The sequence below is a fragment of the Chionomys nivalis genome, chromosome 22 (assembly GCF_950005125.1).
Source record: "Chionomys nivalis chromosome 22, mChiNiv1.1, whole genome shotgun sequence".
Taxonomy (NCBI): Eukaryota; Metazoa; Chordata; class Mammalia; order Rodentia; family Cricetidae; genus Chionomys; species Chionomys nivalis.
The window spans coordinates 44,546,368-44,559,261 of record NC_080107.1 but is presented as its reverse complement, the minus strand read 5'-3'; the positions used below and the strand labels follow the sequence as shown (position 1 = coordinate 44,559,261).

Below are 12,894 nucleotides of genomic sequence, written 5' to 3'. Positions count from 1 at the left end.
GATGTATATAGGGAAGGGATGGTAGCGAGAAACCTGGTCAAGGCTGAGTATCAACTAATTCACTCCTAGAGAGAGCAAGAATAACAACTGTGACGTAAAGGACCTGGGTCAAAGGCTGCAAAGATGCAGTCTTCTGCATCTTCCAGGCAGACAGTTTCTCCTTCAGCTTTACCCCAAGGAGCACCTGCTCTGCAGTGTGGGCATGTTTCTGATAACCAGGGTTAGGAGTCCACTCTCCAGGCAGCATAGGAGGACAGCCTGAGGAAGGGAGAGCATGTGGGGCTGAGGGTGTTGGCAAAAGTGCTCTCTTGGCAGGTCCTCCTGGTATCCTTGCTGAAAGGAAGGCTGCCATGTTTATTTCACAGAATTCAGAAGAACTTGTTAGCTCCGCTGTGCACTGACAGAAATGGCTATGCTCCCCATGGCAGAACCCAGAAGAGAAGTGCTCTCATTGCCCCTTAAGCCCCACAGTGATGTTACTGTATTCTTGTTCAGTCACAGCCCAGGTGTGACCCTAGTCTCACCATGGTTTTCCAGAAGGGCCAAGCAACCCCATGTACCCAACATGCCATCAAACTGGGTCTCTCCAGGCCTTTCGAAACTCCTATGCTGAGGTCCTGGTAGAGATCTGCTAGCTACACACAAAAGAACAGCAATGAGGCTCACCCTCCCAGAACTACGATACAGTTCTTTCCCATATTGTGCAGTGGCTCAGATGCCAGAGCTTCTTGCAAGGCTAGGGATGCTTGGCTGCAGGCACTTCTTCAGGCACCCAGGTTCTGAGAACACTAGGGGTCCCACTGCATTCAGGTGCTCCCATGGGCTACTCCTAACAAGGAGAGCCAGGGTCCATCATGACGTCAGGGCACCCTTCTCCGTGATGACATACTATGGCATCAGAACTGCCCGTGTGAGCTTTCTTTAGAGGTGCCGAACACAAGGGATACCATTTCCTCATTCTTTCCCTAAGAGCAGTTCTGTGAAGCTTCCACCCACTCTCAGGTGGAACTCCCCAATAGTCCCCTGGCGAGTGACAGGCAGACTCCGGGCCCGGACTGAGCTCAAGATGCTTCACGCTCTGAGCTCTCTCACTGACACAGAAAAATGACCCTTGCATGGGGGAGGGGAGAAAAAAAGACCTCTATTTGAAAATACAGTGGGTCTTAAAGATGGAGGGCAAAGCCCATCCTTCTCGGTGCCAGCCAGGCTTGATCTGCCTCTCATTTGCTCCTGAGGCCAGTTCTAGCACCGAGACCTGGTCTGCAGAACTACAGGCTTTGCTCAGGGCCATCACACTTGAGCCTTTGGTTCTGGTCACAAAAGGACAGAGCTTCAGTCATCTCACACCACAAAGAGACATTTCAGCCTCTTGAGACAGACTAACAGAAACAATGGCTTTGCCTCTACCTGCCACTTTTCTCTCCACAGGCTCTGCTTCAGAAGCTCAGCCACTCTTGTTCTAAGAGCTACAAACAGGAGGAGTCTTCCTGGCTGGGCAGCACCACACACCGGCTACACTTGAACAGACACAGTCCTGCCTCACACCCTAGTCCACAGGACCCCTCTGATGAGAAGGAGCTCCCTCCCACAGTACAGTGCTCTGGTAGAGTGGGCGAAAGGAGAGGTTCAGAAAGAGCTGTCCCCAACTGCTGTGAGTCTTCTCAGCAGAGCTTGGTCAGTAGTGAGTGAGTTTGCAGGACACAGGAAATGACACCATTAGCTTGCAGACCTACCCTCTCTCTTAGCTGGGGACCACCTCCCCAAGGCTAGCACAAAGTTGTGAGACATCCTGGGTGTGGAGGGATGGCTCTGCTGGGTTTAACGAGGCAGCCCTTCCTTTGGGAGTGGGAAGCCCCTGTCAGGGAGTCAGAAGCGTAGGATCTAGTTTTAGGTGCTGTTGCTGGATTTGCACCACAGCTGATGTCGCCACACACATCAAAATGGTGACAGCTGGTCTACCAGGGAAAATCCAAGGACGGTGTTAGTGAGGCGGGGGAGAGGGCGGGGCGCTGTGGCCTGCAAGTCTCCCAAGTGGAGCAGTTGGGGAGGGAGAAAAGATGGAATGTCCAGAATGTTACTTAGTAATGCTATGGCAAACTTACAGTTGGAAACCATCCAAAACACAGACAGCCCACCTTCCAGACTCTCCCAGCCCAGTGACACCCATCTATTAAGACATCTAGGTCAAGAGCTGACCTCAGTCCTCCAGCCAGCCAGCTCTGATCCAGGTCACTGTGAGCACCCCGACCACGCTCAGAACATCCCTCCCAGGACTAGCAAGGCTCTGTGTGTGCTCAAATGTCCATTTCATGTGTATGTTACTGCAGTGCTGCTCTGTGTGCCATGACACACTCAGCTGCCTTTGTTACTGTGTGTTCAGGCCAAAAGGGTCAATGAACTACATCTATAGAGAAGAGGCATTTAGGAGCATCAGGCCTGTGATTTCAAAGACCACAAAAGGAGAGATGAGCTAATTACACTTTTGAGGACCACGAATAATGCTAGCATCAGGCCCCTGGAAACATCCACCGTGTACCTATGAGTCTATTCTATAGGAAAGAACGAGGCTATGGACTTGGATTTGGTCTCATGCCTGGGCTAAGCAAAACACAGACCTGTTCAGAGGCTTACAAAATGTGCTTACGGAGTGTGCAGAGAACTTACTGTGTTTGTTTTTCTTCTCTGGTAGAGGAGGTGGCTTCTCTGGGTCACCCGCTGACTCCGGAGCACTGAAATCACCCACAAATTCAACAGGGGCTGAGGAAGTTCCCTGCTGAAAGGGAAGGACAGCAGCAAAGGGCGGGTAGGGTACAGGCTGGACTGGGACTGGGTTCTGCAGGTCATCCTCTGAGATGTTGTCATACTGTGAGGGGTGTCGCTCATAGGACACCCTGCAGCCAGAGCTGTCCGTGGTCTGGGAGGCTGCACTCCTGCGCTTCTTCTCAGGAAGGGCAGGTGGAGTGTCTGTCTGTTGCCCCTCCTGCTGGGGACAGCTGCCCAGAGGCAGCTGGAAAGTATGGCCAAGAAAGGGTGGGCCAGCCTCCCCCAGGGACTCTGGTAGTGGGCTGAGGCTGCAGGCTGCCTGTGGAGGGATCTGGTCTGCATTGGAGAGGTCTTGCTGGAGGAATTCATAGTCAGGGTCATAGTGATCTGAAACCAAACAGAACACACACCCTTAGCTGTGAGCCCCAGGACATCAGCCCTTCTCTGCTCAGTCTCCCTCAGAGGACAGGGGATGCTTCATCTCTCTTGGGGACTTCTACTTCACTGGATATTCCCTTTTTAAAAAATTTATTTAATTTTATTTCATGTGTATTGGTGTTTTGCCTACATAAGGGTGTCAGATTCCCTGGAACTAGAGTTACAGACAGCTGTGAGCTGCCATGTGGTTCCTGGGAATTGAACCTGGGTCCTCTGGAAGGGCAGTCAGTGTTCTTAACCACTGAGTCATCTCTCCAGCCTCTTGACTGTTGAGGTCAAAGAGGTGGTGAGATGGCTGTGTGCTATAATAGTCTCTGTGTTTTTGTACTTTGATACATGTACACACACAAATATGAAATACGGCTTTTTTTGGGGGGAGGTTCAAGGAATCAGCGCTTTGTGTATGTATTCTACCACAGAGCTATATTCCCAGCATTTTCCAACTTGGTTACTTTAAAAAAAAATACACATGACTACTGAAGACAAATGGCAAATGATCATGAAAAATAAGAACCCAGGGCTGGCTATCAGAGTTCACATCTTGATGTATTTTCTTGAAAGTAATTTTTTTTGTGGGGGGGTTCTTTTCCAAGACAAGGTTTTGTGTACCTCTGGCTGTCCTGGAACTACAGGCCAGGCTGGCCTTGAACTCAGAGAGATCCATCTGTGATAGTATGAGCTATCACTGCCCAGCAAAAATCTCAAAGTGTTTTTTTCCCTAGAACCCTATCCCCACATTTTTTGTTGCTGTTTGTTTTTGAGATATGGTTTCACTATGAAGCCCTGGCTGGCCTGAAATTCTCTCTGTAGACAAGACTGGCCTGGAACTTAATATGCCACTCTGTTTCCATCCTTTTTAATTTAACTAAGAAAGTAGTATGTCACTGATCTCAGTTTGTCCATAAGTGACTTTCACTAGTTACAGGCTACCCCACCAGAGCAAAGTCCTCTCATTCATCCGATCCCCACTGGTGACTCCGGATTGTCACCATTTCATTCTCTGTAGGTTTTCCTCCTCAGACAAGCCTTGCCAATAATCTCCCCTTTGTGCCGGGCATACTTTCTCCGAAGGGAAAGGATCTAGTTCTCAGGACACAAACTGGTGAGTACCAGCAAGTCCCTGCTAAGTGGTCCTGCTGACCTCTGTCACTGGTGCCCAACAGGATAGGGAAGTTGCTTGCCTGACGCTTTCAACCTCTGCAGGTACCTTCAGGAGCTCACTCCCCCACAGAAAGCCCTGTGTGCACATGGACAGGCTACCTGTAAGGAGGGTGACTCCCTGTGCATCGGCTGTGTGACTCTGCGCTGTGATTTCATAGACACTTTCAGCCTCTTTCAGAGCAGACACCATCCTAATTTTCCTAATTTTGCAAACTGAGGCTTGGATTTTGAAGGATTTAACCAAGGTCACCTAGCTAACACTTGGAAATCAGTTGACTCAGGCCCAGAATCACTGGACCCAGGAAGCTTTGGAAGGAGGAGGGCTATGGTGGCTTACCTAGTGTTTCACAGCTTGTGTTCCGCGAGCATTGCCCACTATCCCTGTCTAGGGAGGACAGCTGCTCGTCTGACCGGCTGAGTTTGCCTGTGCTGCTGCAGGGGGACAAGCGAGGAGACTCACCACCGCAGGAGCGGCTGCCTCCAGACAGGCGCCTCTGGGTGTAACAGTCAACATCAAAGTCCTAGGAAGAATGCAAAGGAGCCTCAGTCATCCAGTGGCTCAGAGGCCATCTCTGATGTCAGCGTAGGATCCTGATGAGACAGGATAGGAACTGGGAGGAGTGTGGGCGTGTGTGGACAGGGATGTCCTTGGGAGATGCCCAAGGTTTGTCCACTGCCCACGTCATGGGAGGTGGGGGTGATGGTCATGGATTGCCCTCCCACAAGTCTCTGGATGTAACAGTTGGTCTAAAGACTATTGGGCAACTTTCAGCTTTTGGACCCAATTCCAGTCCTTTTCCCAACTAAAAATGGACTACATTACCTGCCTATTGATTCCAACAGGTAAACTGGAGCCACTGGTAGCTCGACTCATAGGGGCTACCACAGCCACTCGGGTAGGGGATGGAGCAGACTGTCTTTTCTTGGGCGGTAATGCTGGTGGGCTAGAAGAGACAGAAAATCCAGGCAAACTGTACATCACAAACAAGAGTACTTTAAAATGGTTTTAGGGAAGAAGACGTGACTGAAGCTCTTTCTCCACACCCAATTTCCACACTTTAACTGCCTCCTGTTCACCTCTTGTCAATCACTGTATCAATTCTAAAAGAGCAAAACCAAAGGATTCTTTTCCTTCCATAGTAAATCATGCCTGGTGTCACTGGCTAGAGAACTAAGGCTGTAAGAGCACAGAGCCTGTGCAAAGGCCCTGGGGCAGAGCCCGGCCATCCTCAGAGACAGTCCTTTCTCAACAGTGCCAAGCTACTGGAGCATTTAAGGGGCCAAAGTCCTAAGTCTCTCCCCAAGCACACCATTACCCCTTTGGCTCACTCTGCCATCTATCTTCTCCCCACATTAGGTCACTAATGGGGAGGTACTAGGGAAAAAAAAAAAAAACTTCCCCAAAAGAATTTAGGATAATTACCTGTTATCAACCACCCGAATGCCAGGTAAGGGGGGCTTGGGGGGTGCAACCTCTTCACTAGTGGAGTCTGGGAGCAATTCAGTGGATGGTGACACACCTGTTGCCGTCTTGTTCAGAATCTCCATCTCTCGGTCTGTCAGAGGGAGCTCAGGGTGGCTGGAGAAATGGAAAGATCTAGGGCTCACACACAGTCAGAGTACACGTAGGTCCTGAGAGGGAGCGGGAGGGCTAGGGGTTCCCATGGAGTCTCATCACTGACCAGCTACCAGTCTGCTCTAAAATAACGTGTCATACTTTTAACACGGGCCAGTCCTTAAACAAATGCAAAACAGTAAGGCTGTCCTCATCTTACTCAGAAAACACCATGCCACTGGCCTCGGAGTCTGTTCATGTATCAACATCCTACTGACTGAGCTTTATTAAATAATCCAAGATTTCCCATGACCCCTCGCCAAGCTCTCGGGAGTTCATGGTGCAGTGACAGGCACCGGGGGCTAAGAATAGGCAGTCACATCCTTTTGTACACTCTTACACAGCCGACCTTGTAAAGTGAAAAGCAACACTTTGAAACTTGTGTGGAACACATACTTTAAAGCATCAGGTACTCACCAAGACTTATCACAGGAAAGGGACCCGGGGCTGACCACAGCGTCTCAAATGCTCCCTCTGACTGCCTGGCTCCCATCCTTTGTCAAACATGGGCTCAGCCCACAGGGCCCTCAGTGACAGAAATCTGCTCAGACTTACCCATCAGGCTTGCTGGCTGGGGAACTGGGCTTCACTGGGCTTGTTGGTGATGGCCGCCCCTGCTTCTCAATGGTTAGCCTTACCAGTTCCTGTGTTCCACAAGAGAGAAAGGGAGAAAGAGAGAGAGGGGGGATGATACCACTGTACCTTTAGCAAGAGGCAGGGCTTCCAAGTCCCACATTTTGTGCCCACACATTTCCCACACAGGGTGATGTACACAGTTCCTAACATGCCATCTTTCCCTCTGAAAATACTATCACAGCACACTGCAGAGCCTCAACTGTATCATGCACTTCCTCTTGAAAGGAGAAATGGCAAGTCCCGGTCTCAAGATGAACAGACCACTGCACACTTAGATTCCTGTGCAGTCTGGAGAGGGAGTGGGAGACATTTTTGGTTCCCTAAAGCTGTCGTGTTATGCCCAGTGGTGGGTGCCCTTAGCTATCTGGTGTTTGGTTTTGAATATTTTCCCAAAGTGCACTGGTTCAAGTGAGGTAAGAACTGGAGCCCCAGTGGACCGGTTGGGAACTTTGTCAATGGACTTAGAGTAAAGGTCATGTGACTCAGTACAGAGCTGGTTCTTTGAAATAGCAACAATGAGGCTGATCAGGGTCCTGGAGATCACAGACTAGGTGAGGCTAACTGGCCACAGAGCTATAGGGATCCAGTTGTTTGTGACTCCCTAGGGCTGGAATCACAATTATGGCCAGCACACTGGGTCATGATTGTGCAGGAAGTACTTCATAGAATGAGCCATCACTCCAGCTTCAACTTCCAAAAGCTCTGTGGAGACAGAATTCCCATACCACGAAATTCGCCTGCTCTAAGCTTGAGCACATGTGCATTGCTTAACACAATCAACTCAAGGACAAAAACCCTGTAGCTGTACAGCCCTCGGATTCCTGCCGTTCCTGGCTACTACCGCCCTACTCTTGGCTAACCTGTGTTGAGCGAGCTGCCACATTTCGGGTAGCCCAGGACTGCTCTATTCCACTGCAGAGCAGTGTTCTGGTATATTGCTGCTCTCTAACGGTGAGCTTCTGACGATGACCTATGGGCATGAGGGAAGAGCATGCCACCTCTGAGGACACAGAGGTGGGTCACCTAGCCACATCTCCCTGAACAGGGCCGAAGGACTAGCATCTCCCAAAGCAGGTTCTTCTGACAACACAAAAACTAGGAAAAAAAGTGAACATGCAAAAAGAAATCTGAAAGAGGAGTTTCACAAATGGGAAGGATGTCATGATCAGGACAGCGCCTAGGGCTCGATGACAATGAAGGAGAAACTTGCAGACACAGTGCAGTATGGGGTGGGACACTGTCAGTGAGAATGGTTTGTCACTCTGGGCAGTGGACAATGGTCCAGTGGATGACCTACTGGCACATATCAAAAGCTTCAATATTTATTAGGAGAATTTTGTCTGAAGAAAATGCTATGGATATATGCAAAAGCTCAGCTACGGAGGATGTCACCACAGATAAAGTGAAACTATTCAATAGTCCACAGTGAGAAACACTCACTACAAGTACCAAGTATGTAGATGTGACAGAACCCAACACTCTATAGTCAGTAAGAATCAAGTCACAGCAGGACATGGGTCATAGCATGAAAAGATGGTGGAATACTGGGTGCAGAAAAGCCCTACTTGCTTTGTTGGGGTACACTGTATATTTTGGAAACAAGAACAACCCCCCCTTAAATTATTCTAAATTTTCTAAAACAGACCTAGATTAATTCTGAGAAAACTGCCTCCCCCAAACCATGAGAGGCCATGTCCATGGAACCAGATGCAGGCTCACCCCATTCTGTTCTTGGAGCCATGTGGGAAGTAAAATCCTGGGGAGCCTGAGTTTTGCACAAGAAGGGGGCTCTCTTCCACTTGTTTCCACAACAAAGTGATAGAGGGTTGAAAAAAGGAAGCAGCTAGAGGGAGGCTGCCTCTTCACCCACTGCCTGGGGAACATGGGGAGAGGCAGCTCACCCTGAAAGCCCCACAGTCTTGGCTGTGATCCAAGTGACAGACCCAAGTGACTTGGAAGCTCCATGTTCACGTAGTGTGGGCTGGCCTTGAACTCTCAATCTGCCTCAGTGTCACGAGTGGGGTATTGCAGACATGTGTCACCATGCTAAGTCAAACTCACTCCAGCAAGTAGGACAAAGGAATGCAGAGAAGCCTGCACATTTGTGTCTACCGATACAGAACAAATTCCACTTTCTCCAACTAGGGAGAGGTTAGGGTGAGATGCTGTTCCCCTCGGCTAACGAACAACAGACAGCAAAAAGATCCTGGGGTAACAAGCACACAAGTGCAAGTGTGCTCTTAAATCCAATACCACATCATGACACACTGGAGGCTAGGAAAGGGGCGGGCAGCTTTTCTTTCTCTGCCAACCTTCCTGCCTAAACAGAAGGGCTTTGGTTTCAACTTGCCTTAATGATCACACAGAAGGTCCTGGGATCTGGTTTCACTGAGTGCTTCCCACCTGTGGATTGGTCAGAGCCCAAACCCCGTGAAAAGTCAAGCCTCTGGGAGGCAGAGTTTCTCAAAGTCAGGGTCTTTTAAATTGGAGTCCCACATTAGGCAAGTTAGAGAGACTGCTCTGGACTCTTCTGCCAACAACTATAATTGAGATCAACATTTAGTTTGCTGAAAATCAGTTCTCAAAAGTCAACTTCATAAGAATACGAAATGCTTCCAGGCTCATTTTGCTCACACTGACCAGGGCTGTAGAGACGGAAGCGCTTGAATGACTTAAGAAATCAACGCCCAGCTCTGAGCTTGAGCATCCCAGCCCCACCCTCCTCTCTCTTTTCTTCTGGGGACAACACAAAGACCTGAGTGGAAGAGGGGCCACACAGCCGTGATAGTCCTGGCACAAAGAACCCAAAGGGCAGCATGGTGGTTAGCGTTCCCCGGGTTCTCACAGTGGGGACTACTCCACTGGAAGCATACCAGATACAGTCTGGACCTTTCATTCCAGCTCAGACCCCCATCCATCACCCTGCTATTCTCTGAGTACTGTTCCAGGGCATGGGAAGTCTGTGGCTACACACCATGGCTCAGTGTCACCATCTAGTTCTTCACATACTTTGGAAGAGGGTCAGATATGGTTTGACAATGTGAAGAACACTGGCCAGTGGGGACTGGGGTGGATTCCTGTGTCAGGAACTACAGGACAAGATCACAGGAGTGTCCATCCCCAAAGTGACTTCACTGTCATTTAACTTTGTGTTTTTGGGACGGGGTCTCTCTGTAGTCCTGGCTGTCCTAGATCACAGAGATTCTGCCATCTCTGCCCCATGAGTGCTGGGATTGAAGGTGTATGCCACCATGCCCAGTCCTGAGTGACTTAATAGAGACAACAAGGAGCCTTCTCTGCCCACATCAAGAGTGGCAGCGAGAAGCAGAAGTGGAGGCAGTGTTCTCAGCTGCACCCAGTCAAGCAGCATAGGGCTTGACACACAAGGCACAGCTGGAACAACTGGCATTCCTTACACAGGCCTAAGACAGGGAACTGCAGGTGCCACACTGTAACTCGGATGGCTGGGATAAGGACCACCTAGGGAGCTAAATAACATTTTAAAACAAGTAACATGGGCAGAGGATGCCAGGAAGCACTCCCACTTCTGAAAACTGCACACACAAGGAAGGCGACAAGCTCTGTGCAACAACCACGAGGGGAGGCTTCTCTCTCAGACTCACTCCGGCAGGCATGAGAAATCACCTTACATGTCATCGCCTGAAAACTCTGGGGCACGGCAGTCACCACCAACAGTTACTGCCCTCACCAAGGGGGCACCTTTCTTGGAAGCACAGTGCTATCTAGGAAGCTTTCTTTCTCCACTAACAAGCTGGGAGGGCTCTGGCCTCCAGCTTTATAGGAACCCAAGGTACAGAGGGCACGCTGAGCAGCACCGGGAGGGCGTCCTTAACTAACTCTACACTGCCAACTTTCAGGAGCAATAACTAAAAGAAACTTTCAAAAAATTTAAATAAAATGAGTCTGGAGAGATGGGTCAGTGATTAAGTGCACTGGCTGCTCTTGCAGAGGACCCAGGTTCAATTCTCAGCATCCACATGTGACAGCTTACGACTGCCTTAACTCTGGCTCCAGGGGATCTGACGCCTTCTCTGGCCTCCGTGACCACTGCACACATGTGCACATACAGACTAGTAGGCACACACACATAAATAAAAATAAATTTTTAAATAAAGTGAAGTCCCACAGTTTCAAGAAGAAGAGAATCCATCTGCTGTTGCTGCACATGGAGATGCTGCACACAGGCTCTATCTGGTCCTAGATTTTATTTTATTTTTTTAAAATATTTATTTATTATGTATACAATATTCTGTCTGTGTGTATGTCCGCAGGCCAGAAGAGGGCACCAGACCCCATTACAGATGGTTGTGAGCTACCATGTGGTTGCTGGGAATTGAACTCAGGACCTTAGGAAGAGCAGGCAATGCTCTTAACCTCTGAGCCATCTCTCCAGCCCTGGTCCTAGATTTTAAAAGGCAAATCTTTTAAAAACAGCAAACCTAGCCAAGCAATGGAGGTGCACACCTTTAATTCTAGCACTTGAGGCAGAGGCAGGGGGATCTGAGTTTGAGGTCAGTCTGGTCCAAGATATCCAGGTTTACTCAAAGAAACCCTATCTTGTAAAAAGTCAACAAATAAACAAAAAAGCCAACCATACCCTGAAGGTCAAAGCCAGCCTGGAGCGTGTTTCTAGAAAGCTCTCTCAAGGTACGGCCTATGGAGGGTTCAAACAACAAAAGCACCAAACAAGGACTGTGCAACACAAACTGTAGCCTGAAAGGGTTACAATATTTACTGTTTGTCCTTCCAGAACAAGCTGCCCTGCCCCAGGATGGGCATACAGAGGTTCCAGGAAGGAGCATCCTTCGGGATTTACACCTGGCAGTTTCAGGAGCCAGTGAATGAAGAGAAGGAACCAGACTGGCAGTGCATGGGCACGTGGGGGAACTGGCGGGGCCTGATGCAGCTCTGGCCACTAAATGTAAGAGAAATTCTGTGAGGAGGTACAAGAAGCCTCCTCATTGCCTGGAGAGGAAGCAGCGACCCTGAAGCACTGGGTAGAATCCATGTGCTAAGGACAGCAGGAAAGTGAGACAGGCACATTCTTGACCACTCAGAAAACCTCACAGGAGCCTTTGCCTATCTCTGAACTTTACAAAGGAAACAAAACCTTATATTTTCTGTGTTGTGTGTGGAGACCGTAGGTTAATCTCTCTCCACCTTTTGAGGTACCGTCTCCTCTTGGATTGGAAAACTTGCCTATGTGGCCAGACTATTTCATCAGCAAGCAACTAAAACCCGTTAGTATCACCTTCCCTTAGTGTTAGGATCATGGTTACATGTTGTTGTACCTAGTTTTTTTTTTTTTTTTTTTTTTTTTTGGTTTTTCGAGACAGGGTTTCTCTGTGGTTTTGGAGCCTGTCCTGGCACTAGCTCTGTAGACCAGGCTGGTCTCGAACTCACAGAGATCCGCCTGCCTTTAAATGGTGTTCAGGATCCAAACTCAACCCTACATGTTGATGTGGTAAGCACTTCACAGATTGTACCCAAATCCTCCAAAAGTTTTACGTCTAATTTTTTTTTACATTGATTGATGTAAATCAATCATTGGTTGATTGTGTGCATGTGTGCCACAGTTCCCATGTGGAGGTCAGACATAGGTCATCAGGTTTGGCGGTGAGCACTCTCCCCTGCTGAGTGATCCCAGGGGCTCAGAAAGTCCTGTCTGTAAAAGCTTCTGCTCTAGCGGCTCCGGCTACTTCCCTCTAGGCGTTCCTCTGTTATGCCCAGTTCTGGGTGGTAATAGTGAAGTGACAAAACTGTGGGTCTCCACAAGGCTTTCCCTATGGCTTTCAGTGGAGGGAAGTGTTTAGAAAGATTGTTTTTTTTTTCTGTGTGTGTGTCTGTGTGAGTGGATGTCCACAGAGGTCAGAAAAGGATGGCAGATCCACTCGAACTGGAGCTTTGGGTGAGCTGCCAGATATGGAAGCTGAGAGGCAAAGTAGCAGGAAGTGCTCTTAGCTACTGAACCATCTCTTCACCCCTATTATTATTATTACTATAAATTATAAACATTTTAGTCTATATAAGTGGCTGGAAGCTGGGGATACAGGAGCCTGGCAGGGAAGCACTGACATCTCCAAGGGCAAAAGGTGCCATATCTGAGGTCGGAAGGGAAGTGGGCATTTAACTGGGATAGTCAGGAAGATCTGAAATTTGTGAGCTGTCCTAGAAGGAGCCACAATTCCCATCCAAGACTAATAATTGTGAGCTCGCTGGGGAAGGTTTCCATGGTGAACAATGCTCACCCCTGTCTGCTG

General features: G+C 49.0%; 1 protein-coding gene across 13 annotated transcripts in view; it reads right to left on the bottom strand.

Annotated features, from left to right (window-relative positions):
* Positions 1 to 12,894, bottom strand: part of Rapgef1 (Rap guanine nucleotide exchange factor 1) — a 118,660-nt gene that overhangs the window by 34,815 nt on the left and 70,951 nt on the right. For all 13 annotated transcript variants that reach the window (XM_057754865.1, XM_057754867.1, XM_057754875.1 and 10 more), the window contains 5 exons: positions 6,533 to 6,621; positions 5,786 to 5,941; positions 5,186 to 5,306; positions 4,700 to 4,883; positions 2,665 to 3,150 (listed from right to left, as the gene is read on the bottom strand). In XM_057754865.1, the coding sequence (XP_057610848.1) occupies positions 2,665 to 3,150; positions 4,700 to 4,883; positions 5,186 to 5,306; positions 5,786 to 5,941; positions 6,533 to 6,621 (1,036 nt within the window). The remainder of the gene's footprint in view (positions 1 to 2,664; positions 3,151 to 4,699; positions 4,884 to 5,185; positions 5,307 to 5,785; positions 5,942 to 6,532; positions 6,622 to 12,894) is intronic.